This window comes from Saccopteryx leptura, chromosome 4, assembly GCF_036850995.1.
Source record: "Saccopteryx leptura isolate mSacLep1 chromosome 4, mSacLep1_pri_phased_curated, whole genome shotgun sequence".
NCBI classification, from domain to species: domain Eukaryota; kingdom Metazoa; phylum Chordata; class Mammalia; order Chiroptera; family Emballonuridae; genus Saccopteryx; species Saccopteryx leptura.
Window position 1 is genome coordinate 103,853,314 of NC_089506.1, and position 24,715 is coordinate 103,878,028.

Here is a 24,715-nt window from a genome sequence, read left to right on the forward strand (position 1 = left end):
TAGTTTGCATCCTAGTATTCACAGGCTTGATTTTTAATTTTTAAAGTAATTTCTTACCAAGTCAAGGCTTTCCTCCATTGTAAAATACAAGCATTTACTGTAGAGTCACATGTATACATTGTACATATACATGTGTATGGATCAGAGTACCATGTAGTAAAGTTATAGAAGAATGCTGGCTACTTGATTCTCAGATCAACTTACAGGGTTAAATATTTTTTCATAGAACTAGGATAGGATGACTATGATTACATAAAAAAGCAATCAAACCTAAATTAGAAAAGTGAAAAAGTGATGATATGAACAGCCATGTGAATATGGTCCTTTTTATTTTTTAAATTAAAAAAAGTTAACCCACTCCCCTCCATTCCCTCTGGTGACTACCAATCTGTTTTAAGAGTTTGGATTTTTTTGATAGTACATATAAGAAAGAACATGCCATATTTGCTTTTCTCTTTCTGATTTCATTTATTATAATGCTTTCAATGTTCAAGTGACAAGATTTAATTCTTTAATGGCTGAATAATACTCCATTGCAATATTTATGTTTCACTTTTTTTAAAAATCATGTATCTATAAATGGACACATAGGTTTCCATATCTTAGCTGTTGTAAATAATGCTGCAGTGAACATGGGGATGCAGTTACCTTTTCAAATTAGTGTTTATATTTTTGTTTTTTGAATAAATACCCAGAAGTAGAATTGCTGGATCATGTGGTAGCTCAGTTTTTAATTTTTTTGAGGAATTTCCATACAGCTTTTCATAGTGGCTGCATCGATCTACTTCCCACCAACTCTGCTCAAATGTTCTTTCTCTTTTCTTCACATGCTCACCAACACTGGTTATTTCTAATCTTTTTGATAATAGTCATTCTGGCATGAGATGATATCTCATTGTGGTTTTGATTTACCTTCCCCTGAAGGCTAATGATTTAATGTACCTGTTGGTCATCTGTGTATCCTTTTTGGAAAAAATGTCCATTCAGTTCTGCTTATTTTTAAATTTGATTGTTTTTGTTGTTGTATTCTTTGTATATTTTGAGTATTAACTTCTTAAGAGGTATGATTTGCAAATATTTTTTCTTATTGAGTAGGTTGTCTTTTTAAAATTTTGTTGATGATTTTTTTTGCTGTGCAGAAGACTTAGTTTGATGTACTCTTGCTGTTTTATATTTGCTTTTTGGTGTCAGACTAAAAATATCTTTAACATTAGTGTCAAAGAGCTTATTACCACCTTGTTTTTTTCAAGGAGTTTTATGGTTTCAGTTTCTACATTCAAGTCTTTAATTCATTTTGAGTTAATTTTTGTGTCTGATGTAAGATAGTGGTCAAGTTTTATTCATTTGTATGTGGCTATCCAGTTTTCGCAGCACCACTTATTGAAGAAACTGTGTTTGCCTTGTTCAAAATTCTTGGTTTCTCGTCATAAATTAATTGATGATATATGTATGGGTTTATTTCTTGGATTTCTAGTCTGTTGCATTGATATGCGTGTCTATTTTTTTGCTAATTTTGTACTATTTTGACTACTAGAGGTTTTTATTTTTTAGGAATTATTTATTTATTTTTATTTTTCTATTTACAAATTAAATTTAACAGGATGACCTTGGTCTATAGGAACATATAGGTTCCAGGTAAACATCTGTATAGCATTTTTTGAACTGATCTTTGTGCTATGTTACTATAGCTTTTTTTTTTTATTTTTATTTTTTACAGAGACAGAGAGAGGGATAGATAGGGACAGACACACATGAATGGAGAGAGATGAGAAGCATCAATTATCAGTTTTTTGTTGCGACACCTTAGTTGTTCATTGATTGCTTTCTCATACATGCCTTGACCGTGGGCCTTCAGCAGACCAAGTAACCCCTTGCTCGAGCTAGTGACCCTGGGTCCAAGCTGGTGAGCGTTGCTCAAACCAGATGAGCCCATGTTCAAGCTGGTGACCTCGGAGTCTCGAACCTGTGTCCTCTGCATCCTAGTCTGACGCTCTATCCACTGCGCCACCACCTGGTCAGGAACAATTTATTTATTTTTGTGATTCCATTCAAATTTTAGGATTGTCGGCCCTGGCCGGTTGGCTCAGTGGTAGAGCGTTGGCCTGGCGTGCAGGAGTCCCGGGTTTGATTCACGGCCAGGGCATTACAGGAGAAGCGCCCATCTGCTTCTCCACCCCTCCCCCTCTCCTTCCTCTCTGTCTCTCTTCCCCTCCCGCAGCCAAGGCTCCATTGGAGCAAAGTTGGCCCGGGCGCTGAGGAAGGCTCTGTGGCCTCTGCCTCAGGCACTAGAATGGCTGTGGTTGCAGCAGAGTGACGCCCCAGATGGGCAGAGCATTGCCCCCTGGTGGGCATGCTGGGTGGATCCCGGTCGGGAGCATGCGGGAGTCTGTCTGACTGCCTCCCCGTTTCCAACTTCAGAAAAATACAAAAAAAAATAATAATTTTAGGATTGTCTGTTCTATTTTTATGGAAAATGCCATTGGAATTTTGATTGGGATTACCTTGAATATGTATAATAGATTGCTGTGGGTAGTCTGGATATTTTAACAATATTAATTCTTTCATTCATGAGCATTGAATATCTTTCATTTAATTGTGTCTTGATTTTTTTTTTATCAGTGTCTTTTACTTTTCAGTGTACAGGACTTTCACTTCCATGGTTAAACTTATTTCTAGGTATTTTATTCTTTTTGATGCAATTATAAATGGAACCTTTTCTTAATTTCTCTTTATTATAGTTTGTAATTAGTGTAAAAAACACAAATGACTTTTGCATATTGATTTTGTATCCCGCAACTTTAAAACTTTATTAGTTCTAACAGTTTTTTGATGGAGTGTTTAGGGTTTCCTATATATAATACCATTCTATCTGCAAACAGTTTATCTTTTTTCTCTCCAATCTGGATGCCTTTTTATCGTTTTATTGCCTAATTGCTCTGGCTAGGACTTTCAGTACTATGTTGAATAAAAGTGGCAAGAGTGGTCATCCTGGATTTGTTTTTGATCTTAGGAAAAGCTTTCAGCTTTTCATCATTGAGTATGATGCTGGCTGTGTTCTTGTCATGATTGACCTTTATTATGTTGAGGTACTTTTCCTCTGTGCCTGCTCTGTTGAGAGTTATTATCATAAATGAATGTTGAGTTTTGTCAAATGCTTTTTCTGCGTTTGTTGAGATGATTATATTATCTTTATCTTTTATTTTGTTAATGTGTGGGTTAATGTGTGGTGTAACACATTGACTGATTTGTATATGTTGATACTTTCCTGCATCCCTGGAATAAGTCCATCTTGATCCTGTCTTGATCATGTGTATGATTCTTTCAAGGTGTATAATTGAATTTGGTTTGATAATATTTTATTGAGAATTTTTACATTTGTTGTTCATCAGGAATATTAGCCTATAACTTTTTTTGTGTGTGAGTCATCTTAGTCTGGTTTTGGTAATAGGGTAATGCTGGCTTCAAAAAATAGATTGGGAATAGTTCACTCCTCTTTTGTTTTTTTGGGGGAAGAGTTTGAGAAGGATTGGTATTCTTTTTTGATTGTTTGATAGAATTTACCACTGAAGTTGTCCAGTCCTGGACTTGCCTCTGTTTGGACATTTTTAATTACTGATTTAATTTCCTTACTTGTAGATCTATCCAGATTTTCTATTTCATTATGATTAAGTTTGGGAAGATTTTATGTTTCTAGAGATTATCTATTCTAAATTGTCCACTTATGGTATATAATTGTTTATAGCAGTCTTATGAATTTATTATACTTCTGTGGTATCAGAAGTCCATACATCTCCTGTTTTATTTCTGCGATGAAGAGTGGTTGAAAGTAACTATAGAAATTTTTGAATGATCCTAGTATGGTTAATAACTATTTTACATATTTGTGTGTATATACTCTTTTTTTCTTGTTGAGTCTAGCTAAAGGTTTTTTAATTTTGTGTATTTTTTTAAAGAACCATCTCTTTATTGATCTTTTCTGTTATCTTTTTAATCTCTAGTTAGTTATTTTAATCTCTTTATTTCTGCTCTGATCTTTATTTATTTATTTATTTTTAGCAGGATTGAGAGAGAAAGAGAAAGAGAAAGAGTGAGGGAAAGAGAGGGAGGAAGACAGAGACAGGAAGGGAGAAAGATGAGAAGCATCAACTTGTATTTGAGGTACTTCAGTTGTTCATTGATTGCTTCTCGTCTGCTCTGATCTTTCTTTTGTTCCTTTTACTCTCTTTGGGATTTGTTCTTCTTTTTCTAGCTCCTTGAGGTATGAAGTTAGGTTGTTTATTTGAGATTTTTCTTTTTTTTGAAGTAGGTGTTTATTATATGAACTTTCACCTTAGAACTGCTTTTATTGCATTTTATAACCTTTGGTATTATACATTTTTGTTTTTCTCAAGGTATTTATATCTTTTGATTTTTCTTTGATTCAGTGGTTGTTCAGTAGCATGTAGTTTAAGCTCCATTTATTAGTGAATGTTTTAGTTTTCTTCATGTAATCAATTTTTTGTTTTATACCATGTGGTCAGAAAAATGCTTGGTATGATTTTAACCTCTTAAATTTATTAAGACTTGTTTTTCTGGCATAACGTGATCTCTCTTAGAAACTGTTCTTCAGAGTGCACTTGAGAAGAATGTATATGCTGTTGCTTTGGATAGAATGTTCTTTAAATATCTGTTAATTCCATATGGTCAAATATGTCAATTAAGGCCAATGTTTCCTTATTGAATTTCTGTCTGGATGATACATCTTTTGGTGTAAATGAGGTGTTAGTGGAGTAACGGAAGGGAACTTTTCTACTATTAATTGTGTTGCCATCTATTTCTTCTTTCAGGTCTATTGATATTTGCTTTATATATTTGGGCACTGCTATGTTGGGTGCATGATATTTACAAATATAATAAATGTTATATATGTCTTTTTGTTGGATTGACCCCTTTATCATTATGTAACACCCTTTTTTGTCTCTGAGATAGGAATTTAATGTGAATTTTTTTGTATATCATCTATTTTTTTTTTTTGATTAAGAGAAATAATTGTTGAAGAACAGTTGTCCCTTGAACAATTATTGGTTAGAAGCTCCAACCACCTGTGCAGTCAAAATCTATGTATATTTTAAGCTGGCCCCCTGCATATGCAAATTTTGAACTGTGGATTGAAAATACAGTTGATGGTTAAACAATGCAGGTTTGAACTGTGTGAGTCTGCGGTGTAAGGGAACAACACACATTGTTCAAGGGTTAACTGTAATTTGTTGATTCAAGGGATTGCTGTCCTTTTTCAGCCTTTCACTTTCAGCTGTTACTTTCTTGGTTCTCTTTATATATTATATATATACATATATTTTTTTTATGAAGCTAGAAGCGGTGAGGCTGTCAGACTCCCGCATGTGCCTGACCAGGATCCACCTGGCATGTCCACTCGGGGTGATGCTCTGCCCATCTGGGGCATTGCTCCGTTGGGGCAGGAGCCATTCTAACACCTGAGGGGGAGGCCATGGAGCCGTCCTCAGCACCTGGGCCAACTTTGCTCCAATGGAGCCCTGGCTACAGGAGGGGAAGAGAGACAGAGAGGAAGGAGAGGGGGAAAGGTGGAGAAGCAGGTGGGTGCTTTTCCTTTGTGTCCTGACTGGGAATCGAACCCAGGACTTCCACACGCTAGGCCGACACTCAGGCCCCCTCAGTCAGGCTGAGCCAACTAATCAGGCCCCCCCCCCTTTTTAAAAGTTAATACAAAAGTGTATTCTCTTGAATTACCATATAGAATTCTAAAGTAAGGTTGGTTCAGAGAAATTACAAAACATTTTGAGTGACTGTAAGTATGGTTACTATTACGTTTTTGGCATGAAATATTTTACGCTATAACTGAAAAATATGTAATTTGGAAGTTAAACACAAGTAAAATATTTCTAATTTTACATAAGTCAAAGTAAAGGCTTTAGAAGGCATAATGATTGAAAAACTTGAGCTTTGATATTTTTGTTTCGGAAAAAGTTTATTAATAATGTCATTGAACATCTAACTTTGTAGGAAAATCATCTAACTTTTACTTTCAAAAGAATTTTTAATGATCGATGTACTACTTTGTAGTAAAGCTAGTGGAAAGAAACCCAACTTAAAAACAATAGTGAGAAAAATGTATTTGTGAAGCTTTTGGATTATCTATCTTTTATTAGTTCTTTTATAGACTTATCATTTTGTATGATATTATGAGGCAACAGAACATATTTTACTGCTTTTTTTGACTCATAAAGCACAAAGTGTAAATTTTCAGTCTAAATGACTTTGTTTTTCATTATTTAGTTTTGAAATACAGAGAACACCACAAAAAAATAACCTTGATGAAGAGCTGAATGTGATTCTTCCCCAGACTCCAGTTAGGTATGAATTTTCTCACTTTTCATTTTCATTATAATTGTTTATTCAGTGCTTTATAGGGATTTGGGTTTGTTGATTTCATTATGTATTTGCATATACATGCCATGAATATATATAGTACATTGAGTACTCTTTGTGTTCCAGGTACTTTGCTAGTTGCTGATGGTATGATTATTAGACCTAGTTCTGTCTATTGTTAAAAAATATAACCTAGGATGGGATTGTGTTCCTTTTCAGTAAATAAAAAAGCAAAAGAGCCTGACTAGGCAGTGGTGCAGTGGATAGGGCATCAGACTGGGATGCGGAGGACCCAGGTTCGAAACTCCAAGGTTATTGGCTTGAGCACGGGGTCGTTGGCTTGAACATGGGATCATAGACATAACTCCATGGTTGCTGGCTTGAGCCCAGAGCTCGCTGGTTTGAAGCCCAAGGTCCCTGGCTTGAATCCAAGGTTGCTGACTTGAGGAAGGGGTCACTTGTTCTGCTGTGCATATGAGAAAGCAATCGATGAACAACTAAGGATCTGCAATGAAGAGTTGATGCTTCTCATTTCTCTCCCTTCCTGTCTGTCTGTCTCTATCTGTCCCTTTCTCTGACTCGTTCTCTCTGTCTCTGTCAAAAAAATAAAAAGCAAAAAAATGCATCACTATTTGGTTAGCATACAACCCAGAAGCCATTCTAGCACCAGTGGTTGTTCAGTAGCATGTAGTTTAAGCTCCACTTATTTGAGAATGTTGTAGTTTTTTTCATGTAATCAATTTTTAGTTTTATACCATTGTGGTCAGAAAAAATGCTTGGTATGATTTTAATCTCTTAAATTTATTAAGACTTGTTTTTCTGGCATATCCTTACTTACTTTTACACATCTCATCTGTTATCAAGTGTTGTTGAGTTTACCTCTAAAATATTTTTCTTTTCTTTTTCTTTTAAAGTGAGAGGAGGGTAGATAGAAAGATAAACTCCTGCATGCCCCGATCAGGATCCACCTGGCAACCCCCATCTGGGGCCAATGCTCGAATCCACTAGCTATCCTCAGCGCCCAGGGCTGACGACTGAACCAACCGAGCCTCTGGCTATAGGAGAGGAAGAGGGAGAGAGGGGAAGAGAGAGGGGGAGAGAAGCAGATGGTCACTTCTCATATGTTTCCTGACCAGGGATTGAACCCGGGATATCCACATGCCCAGCCGACGCTCTACCTGTTGAGCCAACCAGCCAGAGCCTAAAATTCTTGAGTTCATCTGTTCTCCATTCTAATCTCACAATTCTTTTCCAAGATACCTTTTTTCTGGGATATTTTTGCAGTAGCCTACTATCTGATCTCATTGCATCTACTTGCATCACCATTCCTTTCTCTCCACCACCAAATCTATTCTTCAGAAAGCCCCCAGAAAAATATTCTGGAAATGTAATTCAGATCATGTTTACTCTGCCATTAAACCTTCTCATTGTTTCCTATTGCAACTGAAATACATTGCAGATTTCTTTCAATGCCTGTGAGACCTTATATGGTCTAGTTCTGTTGCCTCTCCAACTTCACCTTGTTTTCCTGTCCATTATGTATCAGCCACTTTCCCAAACTCTCCAACTTCTTTTGTGCTTGAGAACCTTAATACAGCACAAATAGAACTTTTTAAAAAATGTACTTCTCTCTGAAGTATTTCTTTTATTCTTTCTCTTAGCATCCTTTTTAATTCCTTCACAGTATATATCACAATGTTTAATTATAAAACTATGTGTGTGTTTGCTTGTCTTTGCTAATAGCCTTTAAGTTGTATACCACATGGGCCATGACTTTTTGCTCATCATATAATAATTAGGATTGAGGGTAACACTTGGTACATAGTAGGCGATCAGTAATATTTTTTAAATGACTATATAGACATATAAAAATGGATTTTTGTGTAAATATAATAATAGACTTACATTAATGAGTTGGCACAGAAAGGACTTTGTGTAGTGATGTTTAAACTGAATTTTGAACATGTAAGGTTCCGTGTCACAGGATAATGGCATTATAGTGGCTGGGAACAACATAAGCAAAGGGGTGGAGGGAGGAAACAATAAGATGTGTATGGGGAACTATTGGCAACTCTCTATTGATTATAAATTGAGAAAATGACATGGCAGGAGAGGAGGGTGGGAACTAGATTATGAAGGGGCTTATATGTCATACTTACAAATTTTGACACTAGCTTTTGTGTGATATAGCCTGTTGCTATAATTGAGTGTTAAACAGGGGTAAGGACAAAGACAAACTTGAGTTTTGAAAGTTTACATAGTATTAGTTTGTGAGGAAATGGAGACAAACATGGTGAACACTAGAGACACCTTTCAGTCTGTCACAATGGTTCTTAACTAGGGGTACAAATTAGAATAACCTGAGGAGTTTTTTTAAAGTACATACACCTAGACCTTACTACCATATACATAGGCATAGTGAGTCAAAATCTCTAGACTGCCGTATTGCAGCAATTCAGCTGAAAGATACTAAAGTCTTGAACCAAGGGATAGGTGGTGGGATGAAGGAGCAAGAAAAGGTTTGATAAATATTTGATGAATTTGTATTTAGAATATTATTCTTAAGGCCTTTATGGGATATGAAGATGTGTAGTAAGTAACAGGATATAAGGATCAGATCGATTTGGAAATAATCGGGGAGAGTACAAACCCAACAAATAAATGAGGTTGCCTGAAGTAAGTATGTGTAATGGCAAGAATGTATGGCTAGGGGCTGAGCTAGAGAAAATGCTGGCATTTAAGGGCTAAATAGAAGTTAGATTAAAAAAGAGTTGAGAGGTGTGATTGAGAACTGAGAGAGTGGAGGCAAAAAAAATCCACGGGACTGGAGGGAATTTCAGGAAAGAGCAAGTGTTAAAGAAACTATAGTATACTTCAAGGTAGTCAAGTATAACCACAAACGAGAAAGATTTTTGGTTTAGCAATTTGTGGCTTAAGTCACTGTGGTTTAAATAGATTTCTAGATGTACAAATCATAGAATCATTGTATTTGAAAGGTGAGGAAATATAATCAGTTTAGAGATCCTTGACTTAGAATGCTGAACACATTTTACTAAATAATATTTAAGAACCTTTTCAGCCACAAGTATTTTAGAGTTTTTTGCATCGAGTGGTGCCTACAGTAGCAGTATACTGCTACTCTGAAATTGGAGCATTAATACTATGTCCCATACATAAAATTATAGAATTAAAGAGATCTTAATATACTGAGCTAATTTTATGTTTTACCAGTGGTGATTTCTAAAATTATGTATGCTTTTTTTTTTCAAGAAGATTTCTGTAAAGGAGAGTCACTTGGTTCTTTACCTGAGTTATTAACTAACTTGCCATCTTTATTTGAAAAATTTAGTATTTAATTCTAGTAATAATTTATTGAAATATTACTATTTTGATGCCAGTTTATATGTTTTCTTTTTAAAATAATGTCATTAGTTTGACCACTTAATCCTTTATTGATTTATAATTTTATTAGTCAATAAGTATATCAAGTTCTTTAATTATAAACTGGTTGATTATGAACACATTCTTTCTGCAAGATTTAAGTAAAATTTAATTCCTTGTAAACAGTAGTACACTAATGGTTTTATAAAGTTATTGCAGAGAACTTTTTAAAGATAAATGGAAGACAGTGAGTTTGAAGATATGTTTAACTTGTGTGATAGATACATTTTTTCCCCTTCATTGCTTAACACTTCTGTTCTTTTTCTCTAGGACTGTTATGAATACTATTCAACAATTAATGATGATCTTAAATTCAGCAAATGATCAACCATCAGAAAATCTGATTTCCTATTTTAATGTAAGCCGTATATGAAACCTTATTTATTGTAATATCTTGGCAAAAAGTATTTGAAATTCAAAGTTACATTTCTGAGTATTTTTAAAAATATAGTACTTATCCCCCAAAACATAGTTGTGTATTACCTAATTTCTTGCCTTTTAAACCCTCCATATTAGATATTATTAGTTGATATTACAGCATTTTCTTGGATTTCCTCATTTTTACTATTAATCTTGCTCAAATTTTTTCTTGCAATATAGACCTCATTTCCAAGATCTTTTTCTTTCTTCTTCAGACATATCTTTTATTTAGTTCCTTTAGTGAGAATTAGTCTAGGATGAACTTACAAAGGTTTTTAGAATTTTATGTCTACTAAAAATTGCCTGTCTCAGAATGGTCACGTTTTAAAGATTAGTAAGTTTTTCTTTTATTTTGCTCTCTGATTAGTTCAGGTTTCATAACTTTTAAAATTAATGTCATTAGCGGTAGAGCGTCGGCCTAGCGTGCAGAGGACCCGGGTTCGATTCCCGGCCAGGGCACACAGGAGAAGCGCCCATTTGCTTCTCCACCCCTCCGTCGTGCTTTCCTCTCTGTCTCTCTCTTCCCCTCCCGCAGCCAAGGCTCCATTGGAGCAAAGATGGCCCGGGCACTGGGGATGGCTCTGTGGCCTCTGCCTCAGGCGCTAGAGTGGCTCTGGTCGCAACATGGCGACGCCCAGGATGGGCAGAGCATCGCCCCCTGGTGGGCAGAGCGTCGCCCCTGGTGGGCTTGCCGGGTGGATCCCGGTCGGGCGCATGCGGGAGTCTGTCTGACTGTCTCTCCCTGTTTCCAGCTTCAGAAAAATGAAAAAAAAAAAAAAAAAAAAAAAAAAAAATGTCATATTTCCTTTTGTATGTAAGTAAAATGTTAGCAGCTTATAGACATATTAATGGACATTTTGGAAACTGATTTTATGACAGGAGATGCTTCTTTGTTACCATATTTCTAAGACTTGTGTGTTGTTTTGTCTTTTCAGAAAGATAAAAGTATTGATTTTATAGAATATGAAATTTTGAATGACACTTCATATTTCAAAGGAAATTATTGTTAATTTTGGACAGTTTATTTTCTAATGTGTAATATTTTGAATGTATTTGATTGATAAAGATTATAAAGTTCATCTTTGGTGATAACTAAAGAGAATCAGGTTTGTGATTATATTTTAATAAATTACAATAAGAACTATGGTATTTTAATAAGCATAATATGCATTTTAATAATTATCTTGTGATATGTATTTTAATTTCTAAAGTTGATAAAGCCCTACCTTATATAATACATGTATTAAAACTTGGTAACTATTTCTCTATCTTGTATTTCTGAAATGTAGCTAAATTATTTAGTAATTCTTAACTCTTTTTGAAAGTATGATTTAAAATTAGGAAATGATATCAAGTTCAAATCTTAGTTTTACTTTTATAATTTGGTTTTGGGGGGATAACATACATTTTAATATAACTCTTAATTGAAGATAATTTATGAGAACATGTTCTTTTTTTTCGTAATTGTTTTATTTTTTCAAGGTATAATTGACATATGACATTGTTATTTTCAAGTATACAACATAATGACTTGATATTTGTATGTATTGCAAAGTGATCACTACAGCATGTCTTATTAACATCTGTTACCAAACATAGTTAAAAATTTTTTGTTCTTAAGAACTTTTAATATCTACCCTCTTAGCAACTTTCAAATATGCAATGCAGTTTTATTAACTATAGTCACTGCTGTGCATTATGGCCCTATGACTTATTTATTTTATATCTGGAAGTTTGTACCATTGACCCCCTTCACCCATTTTGTACACCCTCCCCTCGTACACACACCTCTGGCAACCACCAATCTGTTCTCTGTATCTATGAGGCTATTTTTGTTTTATTATTTTTTTTTAGATGATGTATATAAGTGAGATCATAGGGTATTTGTCTTTTTCTGATTTACTTATTTCACTTAGCATAATGCCCTTAAGATCAAATTCATCCATGTTGTTATAAAATTTTCTTTTTAATGGTTGAATAATATTCCATTGTATGTGTATGTGTATACATGTATATATGTGTGTGTATATAGATATGAGATATATATGTATGTGTATCTACACACACACACTCACACTCACACTTATATACACATAAACATATACCACTTTTCCTTTATTCATTTAGCCATTGATGAACACTAAGGTTGTTTTCATATCTTGGCTGTTGTAAATAATGCTGCAGTGAACATAGGAGTGCAGCCATCTTTTTGAGTCAGTATTTTTGTTTTCTTAGATAACTACCTATAAGTAGAATTTCTGGATTATATGATAGTTCCATTTTTAGTTTTTAAAGGATTTTCTATACTATTTTTCATAGTGGTGGCACCAGTTTACATTCCCATTAGCAGTGCACAATTCCCTTTTCTCCACATCTTCACCAGCACTTTATATTTCTTATCTTTGGTCACAGTTTAACAAGTGTGAAGTGATATCTGATTATGGTTTTGATTTGCATTTCTCTAATGATTAGCAACATTGAGCATCTTTCATGTACATGTTGGCCATCTGTATGTCCTCTTTGGAAAAATGACTATTCAGATCTTCTACTTATTATTTTTTTTACTGAACATTCTTTTTTATTGATTTTAATTTATTGTGTTTACATAGAGTGTCCCCCCGAATACATCCCACCTCCCCTGTAGTCCTTTCAACATCTCCTTTACCCCTTTCCCATAGCGCCCTCCCACCTTCCCTTCAGGTTTATCCCATCCAATCATCCCCTTTCCTCTGTCCTCTTTTTCTCTGGTCCCTTGATCTCTCCTCTGTCTCAATTCCATTACTCAGTTCACATTGTTCATTAGATTCCTCAAGTGAGTGAGGTCATATGATATTTTTCTTTCTCTACCTGACTTATTTCACTCAACATAATAGTTTCCAGGCTCATTCATGTCGCAAAAGGTAAGATTTCCTTCTTTTTTATGGCTCCATAGTATTCCATTGTATGTATGTACCATAGTTTTTTAATCTACTTGTCCACTGACGGACACTTGGGCTGTTTTTAGATCTTCGCTACTGTGGTCAATGCTGCCATAAACATGGGGGTGCATTTCTTCTTTTGAATCAGTGATATGGTGTTCTTGGGATATATTCCTAAAAGTGGGATGGCTGGGTCAAAAGGCAGTTCCATTTTTAATTTTTTGAGGAATCTCCATACTGTTTTCCACAGTAGCTGCACTGTCTGCATTCCCACCAGCAGTGCAGTGTCTCCACATCCTTTCTAGCACTTATTATGTGTTGTTTTGCTAATGTGCGCCATTCTGACTGTTGTGAGGTGGTATCTCATTGTAGTTTTAATTTGCATTTCTCTAATGATTAGTGATGTTGAACTTTTTTTTTTTTCTTTTTCTAAAGCTGGAAATGGGGAGAGACAGTCAGACAGACTCCCGCATGCGCCCGGCCGGGATCCGCCCGGCACGCCCACCCAGAGGGGGCGACGCTCTGCCCCTCTGGGGCGTCACTCTGTTGCGACCAGAGCCACTCTAGCACCTGGGGCAGAGGCCAAGGAGCCATCCCCAGTGCCTGGGCCATCTTTGCTCCAATGGAGCCTTGCTGCGGGAGGGGAAGAGAGAGACAGAGAGGAAGGAGAGGAGGAGGGATGGAGAAGCAAATGGGCGCTTCTCCTGTGTGCCCTGGCCAGAATCTATCTCAGGACTTCTGCACGCCAGGCCGACGCTCTACCACTGAGCCAACCGGCCAGGGCATGAACATTTTTTTCATCTGTCTATTGGCCATCTGTATGTCCTCTTCGCAGAAGTGTCTATTCATTTCGTTTGCCCATGTTTTCATTGGATTGTTTATCTTCCTGGTGTTGAGTTTTATAAGTTCTTTATAAATCTTGGTTATTAACCCCTTATCAGACGTGTTCTCCCATTGTATAGTTTGTCTTTTTATTCTGTTCATATTGTCTTTAGCTGTGCAAAAGCTTTTTAGTTTGATATATGGTAGTCCCATTTGTTTATCCTGTCTTTTATTTCACTTGCCCGTGGAGATAAATCAGCAAGTATATTGCTGTAAGAGATGTCGGAGAGCTTACTGCCGTTTTCTTCTAAGATGCTTATGGTTTCACAGCTTACATTTAAGTATTTATTTTATCCATTTTGAGTTTATTTTTGTGAATGGTGTAAGTTGGTGGTTTAGTTTCATTTTTTTGCAGGTAGCTGTCCAATTTTCCCAACACCATTTGTTAAAGAGACTGTCTTTACTCCATTGTATGCTCTTACCTCCTTTGTCAAATATCAATTGACCATAAAGGTGTGGGTCTATTTATGGGTTCTCTGTTCTGTTCCATTGATCTGTATGCCTATTCTTATGCCAGTACCAAGCTGTTTTGAATACAATGGCCTTGTAGTATGACTTGATATCAGGAAGTGTGATACTACCCCCTGCTTAATTTTCTTTTTCAAGATTGCTGAGGCTATTCGTGTTCTTTTTTGGTTCCATATAAAGTTTTGAAATATGTGTTCTGTATCTTTGAAGTATGTCATTGGAATTTTCATTGGTATTGCATTGAATTTATAAATTGTTTTGGGTAATAGAGACATTTTAATGATGTTTATTCTTCCTATCCGTGAACATGATATATGCTTCCAATTGTTTGTATCTTCCTTGATATCTTTTATCAATGTTTTATAATTTTCTGAGTACAAGTCTTTAATCTCCTTGGTTAAATTTACTCCTAGGTATTTTTTTTTTTTTTTTTTTTTTTGGAATAGTGAAGGGAATTGTTTCCTTAATTTCACTTTCTGACCATTCATTGTTGGTTTATAAAAATGCCTCTGATTTCTGAGTATTAATTTTATATCCTGTCACCTTGCTGAATTCATTTATCAGTTTCAGTAGTTTTTTGACTGAGACTTTAGGGTTTTCTATATACAGTATTATATCATCTGCAAATAATGATAGTTTTACTTTTTCTTTTCCAATTTGGATGCCTTTTATATCTTCTTCTTGTCTGATTGTTGTGGCTAGGACTTCCGAATTATGTTGAATAAGAGTAGTGAAAGGAGGCTCCCCTGCCTTGTTCCTGATCTTAAGGGTATTGCTTTTAATTTTTTCCCATTGAGTATGATGTTGGCTGTGGGTTTGTCATAGATATCATTTATCATGTTGAGGTATGTTCCCTGTATTCCCACTTTGCTGAGAGTTTTGGTCATAAATGGGTGCTGGATTTTTATGAAATGGTTTTTCTGCATCTATTGAAATTATCATGTGGTTTTTCTCCTTCCTTTTGTTTATATGATGAATCACATTGATTGATTTGTGAATATTATATCAGCCTTGCCTCCCGAGAATAAATCCCACTTGATCATGATATATGATCAATATATTTTATATATTGCTGGATCCGGTTTGCTAATATTTTGTTGAGGATTTTAGCATCTACATTCATCAGGGATATTGGCCTATAATTTTTTTCTTTATGTTATTTTTGCCTGGTTTTGGAATCAGAATTATGCTGGCCTCATAAAAGGAGTTTGGAAGTCTTTCTTCCTCTTGAATTTTTTTTTCCCCAGGGACAGAGAGAGAGAGTCAGAGAGAGGGATAGACAGGAACAGACAGACAGGAACGGAGAGATGAGAAGCATCAATCATTAGTTTTTCGTTGTGCATTGTAACACCTTAGTTGTTCATTGACTACCCTCTCATATGTGCCTTGACTGGGGCCTTCAGCAGACCGAGTAACTCTTTGCTGGAGCCGGTGACCTTGGGTCCAGGCTGGTGAGCTTTTTGCTAAAGCCAGATGAGCCTGTACCCAAGCTGGCGACCTCGGGGTCTCGAACCTGGGTCCTTCCGCATCCCAGTCCGATGCTCTATCCACTGCGCCACCGCCTGGTCAGGCTTGAATTTTTTGAAATAGCTTGAGAAGGATAGGAGTTAGTTCCTCTTTGAATACTTGGTAGAATTCACCTGTGAAGCCATTGGGCCAAAGGCTTTTGTTTGTTGGGAGTTTTTTGATAACTTTCTATCTCATTTGTTGTAACTGGTCTGTTTAAGTTTTCTGATTCTTCCAGATTGATTTTTGAAAGATTATATGTTTCAAGAAATTTGTCCATTTCACCTAGGTTGTCTAATTTTTTGGCATACAGTTCTTCATAGTATTTTCTTACAATATTTTATATTTCTGTTGTGTCAGTTGTTATTTCTCCACTCTCATTTCTAATTTTATTTATTTGAGTCCTCTCTCTTTTTCTTTGTGAGTCTGGTTAAAGGTTCATCGATCTTGTTTACCATTTTAAAGAACCACCTCTTGGTTTCATTGATTCTCTGTATTGTTTCTTTAGCCTCTATGTCATTTATTTCTGCTCTGATCTTTATTATTTCCTTCCTTCTACTCCCTCTGGGCTTTATTTGCTGTTCTTTTTCTTGTTCTTTTAGATGCAGTGTTATTTATTTGAGCTTTTTCTAGCTTCTTAAGGTATGCCTGTGATGCTTTGAACTTCCCTCTTCATACTGCTTTTGCTGTGTTCCATAAATTTTGAGTTGTTGTATGCTTATTATCATTCATTTCAAGGAATTTTTTTATTTCATCTTTGATCTCATTGTTAACCCATTTGTTATTTAATAACATGCAATTTAGTTTCCAAGTGTTTGAGTATTTTTCAGTTTTTCTTTTGTGGTTGATTTCTAGTTTAATGCCATTGTGATCACAGGAGATGCTTGATATGATTTCAATCTTCTTAAATTTATTGAGACCCCTTTTGTGTCCTAACATGTGGTCTATCCTAGAGAATGTACCATGAGCACTTGAAAAGAATGTATATTTTTTTGCTTTAGGGTGAAAGGTTCTAAAGATATCTATAAAATCTATTTGATCTAGTGTGTCCTTTAAGTCTGCTGTTTCTTTGTGGTTTTTTTTCTTGAGGATCTATCTAGTTATGTTAGTAGGGTATTGAAATCCCCTGCTATTATAGTATTGCTGTTGATCTCACCCTTTATATCCATCAAAGTCTGCTTTATATATTTAGGTGCTCCTGTATTAGGTGCGTAGATATTTATAATGGGTATACATATCTTCCTGTTGGATTGCTCCCTTTATCATTATGTAGTGACCTTCTTTATCTCTTACTATAGCCTTTGTTTTAAAGTCCATTTTGTCAGATATACGTATTGCTACCCCAGTTTTTTTTCATTTCTATTTGCATGAAATATTTTTTTCCATCATTTTACCCTCAGTCTATGTGCATCTTTTGTTTTGAGGTGTGTCTCTTATAGACAGCATATGTATGGGTCCTGTTTTCTTAACCACACAGCTACCTTATGTCTTTTGATTGGATCATTTAATCCATTTACATTTAAGGTTATTATTGATATGTAATTGTTTATTCTTTAATGCTACATTCCTTTTTTACTATATTCTTTTCCCCCTTTGTTCTGTTTACAACAGGCCCCTTAAAATTTTTTGCAGCATTGGTTTGGTTGTAATGAATTCCTTGAGGTTTTTTTTGTCTGGGCAGCTTTTTATTTCTCCTTCAATATTAAGTGATAGCCTTGCTGGATAAAGTAGTCTTGGTTGTAGGCTCCTTTTCTGCATTACTTTGAATATTTCTTGCCATTCCCTTCTGGCCTCAAGTGTTTCTGTTGAGAAGTCAGGATGTCATCCTTATGGGGGCTCTTCTGTAGGTAATAGACTGCTTCTCTTACAGATTTTAGTATTTTTTTTTTCTCTCTTAGCTTTGGTATTTTAATTATGATGTGTCTTAGTGTAGATTTTTTTTGGTTTCTCTTTACTGGAGTTCTCTGTGCTTCTTGAACCTGTGTGACTTTTTCCTGCATCAATTTAGGGAAGTTTTCAGCTATGCTTTCTTCGAACAAGATCTCTATTCCTTGTTCTTTCTCTTCTTCTTCAGGAACCCCTATGATGCTGATATTATTTTTCTTCATGTGGTCACAGAGGTTTCTTAGAGTTTCTTCAGACTTTTTGAGTGTCTTTTCTTTTTGCTGTTCTGCTTCGTGACTTCGTTTATCTTGTCCTCTAACTTGCTGATTTGATCCTCAGCTTCATCCATCCTGCTTTTAATTCCTTCCATTGTGGTCTTCATTTCTAATACTGTATTTGTCATTTCTGACTGATTCTTTTTTATTATTTCAATGTTCTTTCTTATACTTGCTTCCCTTTATTTAGGTGCTCATTATGTCCATCCCTTGTTGTTCTAAGATCTTTGAGCATCTTATCAATCATTTTTAATTCTGCTTTTGGTAATTTGATTATATCCAACTCATTCAAGCCCTTTTCTGAGTATTTCTCTTGATTCATTTGGGTTGCATTTCTCTGCCTTCTCATTTTGTCTGAGTATAAGAAGGGTGTGGCCACTGGGGTTCAAAGAGTGTGGCCTCTGTGTTCCCTAGATGTGTTCTGTTTGCAGGCCCGCCACTCCCTCTGCTGCTGCGCCCATGTGCACCGCTAGGGCCGCAAGCCTCGGCACCACGGGCAGGGCTGCTCACCTATGCTCATCTGCATGTCTCTGCTGGTTCCCTGGCTTTTACCTCACCCCCACGGTTGGGGCTGCGCTCGTTTGCCAGACTGCTAACCCTGGCTCTGCCGGCGGTGCTGCGCTCCTGTGCTCAGCAGTGGGTCTCCCCAGGTTTTGCCCTGCCCCCACAGGCGGGGCTGTGCTCACACACCCCACCATGAGCCCTAGTTTCAGGGTCAGGGCTCTGCCCCTGCTCTCAGCTGCGGGTCTCTGCCAGTTCCCTGGTTTTTGCCTTGCCCCTGCGGGCAGCACTGCAGTCGGACCACTCTTGCTCATCTGGCTCGCATCTGTGGGTCAGACTGCTTTTGTGTGCCCCTTCTGCCCCCACAGCCGCCCTCAGTCTTCACCCTTTCCAGGCAGGACTGAGCTCCCGCCAGGCCTCAGTTGTGGCCGGCCCGGCTTCTGTCCCTGCTGACGAGACCGTGCTTTTGCATCCTGCCGCTGCCTGCCCTTCGGCAAGCACTCAGCAGTGTGGGTGGGGGCAATGCAGCTCAGACCTTAGCACTCAATACTGTATCCCTGATGGCTCCCTAGTTTTAAGCAACTCTGCTCTGAGTGCGGCAGGAGAGGTTCTGTTTGGCTGGTGTCCTGTTTCCTTTTGCTGGTATTGCTGGTTCCAGGGGAAATATTCACTTTAGATTTTGGGAGTGACTCAGCCCAGGGATTAGGGTGACTGTTCCTCAAAGTGTTTCTCCCTGTGCCTCCTAAATTACACTTTCTTCCTGCTACTCCAATCCTCTGATCTCTAACCATCCTTCAGAGTCTGGGTGAGTGGTTGTGAAAAAGGTTTTTTTCTCAGTCCCTTTAAGAGGAATCCTGGAAACAGTGCTATGTTGTTCTTGGGGTGTAGTCCTAAAAGTGGGATAGCTGGGTCAAAAGGCAGTTTGATTTTTAATTTATTGAGGAATCTCCATACTGTTTTCCACAGTGGCTGCACCCATCTGCATTCCCACCAGCAGTGCAGTAGGGTTCCCTTTTCTCCACATCCTCATCAGCACTTACTATGTTTTGTTGATGAGCACCATTCTGATTGGTGTGAGGTGATATCTCATTGTGGTTTTAATTTGCATTTCTCTAATGATTAGTGATGTTGAGCATTTATTCATATGCGTATTGGCCATCTGTATGTCCTCTTTGGAGAAGTGTCTATTAATTTCTTTTGCCCATTTTTTGATTGTGTTGTTTATCTTCCTGGTGTTGAGTTTTACAAGTTCTTTATAAATTTTGATTATTAACCCCTTATCAGACTTATTTTCAAATATGTTCTCCCAGTGTGTAGTTTGTCTTTTTATTCCCCATGTTTATGGCAGCATTGTTCACAATAGCAAAGATCTGGAAACAGCCCAAGTGTCCATCAGTGGATGAGTGGATTAAAAAGCAATAGTACATATATACAATGGGATACTATGGGGCCGTGAAAAAGGAAATCTTACCTTTTGCAACAACATGGATGGACCTGGAAACTATTATGTTAAGTGAGATAAATCTGGCAGAAAAAGAAAAATATCATATGACCTCAGTCATTTGATCAAAGAGACCAGAGGAAAAGAGGACAGAGGGAAAGGGGATGATAGGATGGGATAAACCTGAAGGGAAGGGGGGAGGGCGCTATGGGGAGAGGGGCAAAAGAGATGGTGAGGGGAGTATGGGGGAGGGGGAATGTATTCAGGGCAACACTAGAATCTATGTAAACACAATAAATTAAAATCAATAAAAAAGAGGAATCCTGGGTCTGAGAAATCTGTCTCTTTCTCACAAACAGTATCCTGGCTTGTTTCACAGCTAAATATTGTCCATATGCTTCTTCTAGGCTTTGGCGCTGCAGTCTGGGTATTTGTTCCTGGGGCCCAGGACTGTCTCCTCTCTGCTAAACTTACTTCCTGCCACACTAGACATTCCAGGCTGCTGTTTGCTCCTGGGAGCTGGGCTGCCCTTTCCGCATTTCCGCTTTTTTTTTTACCAGTCTCAATGTGGCTTCTTCAGTGATCCTTGGTTATCAAGTTCTCTTAGTTTAGTCTAAAGTTGGTTTTTCCAGATTATGGTTCTTAAAATTAAGTTGTAATCCACTGTGGTTCTGGAAGGTGGAAGTTGGTACGGCTGCCTACTCCATCGCTGTCTTTTCAAAAAACCTACTTATTTTTTTTTAATTTTTATTTTTTTTTGTATTTTTCTGAAGCTGGAAACGGGGAGAGACAGTCAGACAGACTCCCACATGCGCCCGACCGGGATCCACCCGGCTTGCCCACCAGGGGCGACGCTCTGCCCACCAGGGGGCGATGCTCTGCCCCTCCGGGGCGACGCTCTGCCGCGACCAGAGCCACTCTAGTGCCTGGGGCAGAGGCCAAGGAGCCATCCCCAGCACCCGGGCCATCTTTGCTCCAATGGAGCCTCGGCTGCGGGAGGGGAAGAGAGAGACAGAGAGGAAGGAGAGGGGGAGGGGTGGAGAAGCAGATGGGTGCTTCTCCTGTGTGCCCTGGCCGGGAATCGAACCTGGGACTCCTGCACGCCAGGCCGACGCTCTACCACTGAGCCAACCGGCCAGGGCCAAAACCTACTTATTTTTTTAAACATATTTGTGATACAGTTTTAGTTTTATTTTTCAAATTAAATTTCTTGAGGTGACATTGGTTAATAAGATTATATAGGTTTCAACTGTACAGTTCTATGATATATCATACATCATCTGTATATTCCATTGTGTGCCCACCACCCAAAGTCAATTCTTCTATCACCATATATTTGACTCTCATTCCCTTTGGTGCTTGTTTGTTTTTCTTGTTTGTTCATTTGTTGCTTTCAGTTTTTTCCCATATGTGAGTGAAATGATATGATTCTTAACCTTTTCTCTTTGATTTATTTAGTTTAGTTTGATATTCTCTAGATCCATTCATGGTGTCACAAATGGTAGTATTTCAGCTTTTCTTAAAGCTGAATAGTATTCCATTTTATATATGTACCACATCTTCTTTATCCAATCATTGAAAAACAGTTGGATTGTTGCCATATCTTGGCCACCATGAATAATGCTGCATTCAGCTTAGGGGTGCATATATCTTGTGAATAAATATTTTCAATTTGGGGGGTAGATACCCAGAAGAGCGATTACTAGATCATATGGGAACTCTAGTCTCAATTTTTTGAGAAGCCTCCGTACAGTTTTCCATAGTGGCTGTACCACTTTACATTCCCACCAGCAATGAATGAAGGTTCCTTTTTCTCCACAACCTCTCCAACACTTCTTATTTCTTGTTTTGTTGATAGTAGTCATTTTAACAGATGTAAGGCAGTATCTCATTTGAGTTTTCGGTTTGCATTTCCTTATATGTAGTGAAGTTGAGCATCTTTTTATGTATCTGTTGGCCATTTGTATGTTTCTTGGGAGCAGTGTCTATTCAGGGCCTCTGTCCATTTTTAAAATTGGATTGTTTATTTGTTTGGTGTTGAGTTGTATGAGTTCTTTATATATTTTGGGTATTAACCCTTTGTCAGAGGTTTTGTTTGCAGATATCTTCTTTGTTCGGTTGGTTGCCTTTTTGTTTTGTTGGCAGTTGCTTTTGCTGTGCAGAAGCTTTTCTAGTTTTTTAAAAATTAATTACTTTTTAATTTATTGGGTTAACATAGTTAGCCAAACTATATAGTTTTCAAGTGTAAAACTTGATATAACAACATAACCCAGTATCATGCTCTGGCCCCCACTCCTGCTCAGATTCTTAGAGTAGGAAGCTCAGGTGACCTGGATGTTTGTACCTACCATCGAGCCCAATACAACACCTTCCTTGTAAAGACATCAGAACAAGTTTGGTTGTCAGAGCAGAGCTACCTAATATGCAGACAAAATGGTCAAAGAAATATGCTCCAAATGAAAGAAGAGAAATCCCCAGAAAAAGAAGTAAATGAAATGGAAGCAACCAAACTACCAGACACAGAGTTTAAATCAGTGGTTATAAGGATGCTCAAGGATCTTAGGATAAGAATGGATGATATTAATGAGAATTTAAACAAAGAAATAGTAACCATTAAAAAGGACATAGAAGTGATAAAAACGACAACAATGAAATGACAAATGCAGTATCTGAAGTGAAGACTGCACAATAAGGAATCACCAACAGGTTAGGAGAAGTCTTTTAGTTTGACACAGTTCTATTCATTTATTTTTTTCTTTAATTCCCTTGCCCTTGGTCAAGGGAAAATTCATAAAATATTCTCTATGACCAAAGTCCTTAAGTTTAGTACCTATGTCTTCTTCTTTGTAGTTTGTTATTTCAGGTCTTATATTTAGGTATTGATCCATTTTGAGTTAATTTTTGTATATGGGGACAAAGAGTAGTCTAATTTCATTCTTTTGCATATGGTTTACATTGTAATTTACTCAGCACCGTTTATTGAAGTTTTTAATCCCATATGTGCTTTTCCTCCTCCATTGTATATTTTTGGCTTCTTTGATTTGCCCATATACATGTAGGTTTATTTTTGGGATCTCAATTCCACTTCATTGATCTGTGTGTCTCTTTTCCTGCCAGTATCATCGCTTTGTAGTATATTTTGAAGTCAGGGAGTGTGATGCCACCAGCTTTGTTCTTTTTTCTTAGTATTGCTTTGGCTATTCAGGGTCTTCTGTGGTTGCATACAGATATGATATTTTTGTTCTGTTTCTTTAAAAAATATTGGGATTTTCATGGGACTTGCATTAAATCTGTATATTTCCTTGGGTAATATGAACATTTTAACATACTAATTCTTCCAGTACATGAACATGGAATATTATTTTTCCATTTTATTGTGTCTTTTTCAATCTTTTCAAATAATGCTTTGTAGTTTTCAGTATAGAGGTTTTTTACATCCCTTATTAAGTTTATTCCTAGAAAGGAATTATTTTTTCTATTTCTTCTGAATGCAGTGGATTTTTATAAATTGATTTTTAGAGAGAGAGAGAAACAGAGGTGGAGGGAAGATCAGGAAACACCAACTCGTAGTAGTTGCTTCTCATATGTGCCTTGACCGGGGAAGTCCAGGGTTTTGATCCTGCGACCTCAACATTCCAGGTTGACACTTGATCCACTGTGCTACCACAGGATGGGCATGTACATTGATTTTGTATCCTGCAACTTTGCTGTATTTGTTTATGGTTTCTAATAGTTTTTTGGTGTCTTTAGGGTTTTCTATATAAAGAATCATGTCATCTGCAAAAATTGCAAATTTTACTTCTTTATTCCCAATTTGGATACTTTTTATTACTTTCTCTTGCCCAGTTGCTTTGGCTAGAACTTTCAGGACTGTGTTGAATAAGAGTGGTGAGAGTGGACATCTTTTTCTTGTTCCTGATCTTAGAGGAAAAGCTTTCAGTTTTTGACCATTGAGAGTGATAGTAACTGTGGGTTTATCATATATTGTCTTTATTTATGTTGAGATACTTTTCATCTATACCCATTTTATTGAGTGTTTTAATCATACATGGATGTTGTATCTTATCAAATGATTTTTCTACATCTATTGATATGATCATGTGATTTTAATCTTTATTTTATTAATGTGGTATATTACATTGATTAATTTGTATATATTGAACCATCTTCTGCCCATTGAATGAACCTCGCTTGATTGTGATTTATTTTCCTTAATATATTGTTGTATCCAACTTGATTGTATTTCATTTAGGATTTTTACATCTGTATTGATAAAAGATTTTGGTCTTTGTGTGTGTGTGTGTGTGTGTGTGTGTGTGTGTGTGTGTGTGTGTGTGTTTTATCTTTGCCCGATTTTGGTATCATGGTTCTGTTGGCATTCTAAAATGTGTTAGGAAGCATTGCCTCTTTAATTTTTTTGGAAGAGTTTGACAAGGATAGGTATCGCATCTTTGAATGTGTAGTAATATTTACTAGTGAAGCCATTTGGTCCTGGACTATTACTTTTGGGAGGTGTTTGATATTGTTTCAGTTTTTCCACTATTGATCAGTCAGTTGAGATTTTCCAATTCTTCATGATTTCATCATGGTTA

General features: G+C 36.8%; 1 protein-coding gene across 3 annotated transcripts in view; it reads left to right on the forward strand.

Moving 5' to 3' along the window:
- The window catches only part of RB1 (RB transcriptional corepressor 1), a 196,740-nt gene that overhangs the window by 78,295 nt on the left and 93,730 nt on the right, over window positions 1-24,715 (forward strand). For all 3 annotated transcript variants that reach the window (XM_066380876.1, XM_066380873.1, XM_066380874.1), the window contains 2 exons: window positions 6,295-6,372; window positions 10,099-10,186. In XM_066380876.1, coding sequence (XP_066236973.1) covers window positions 6,295-6,372; window positions 10,099-10,186 — 166 coding nt within the window. The remainder of the gene's footprint in view (window positions 1-6,294; window positions 6,373-10,098; window positions 10,187-24,715) is intronic.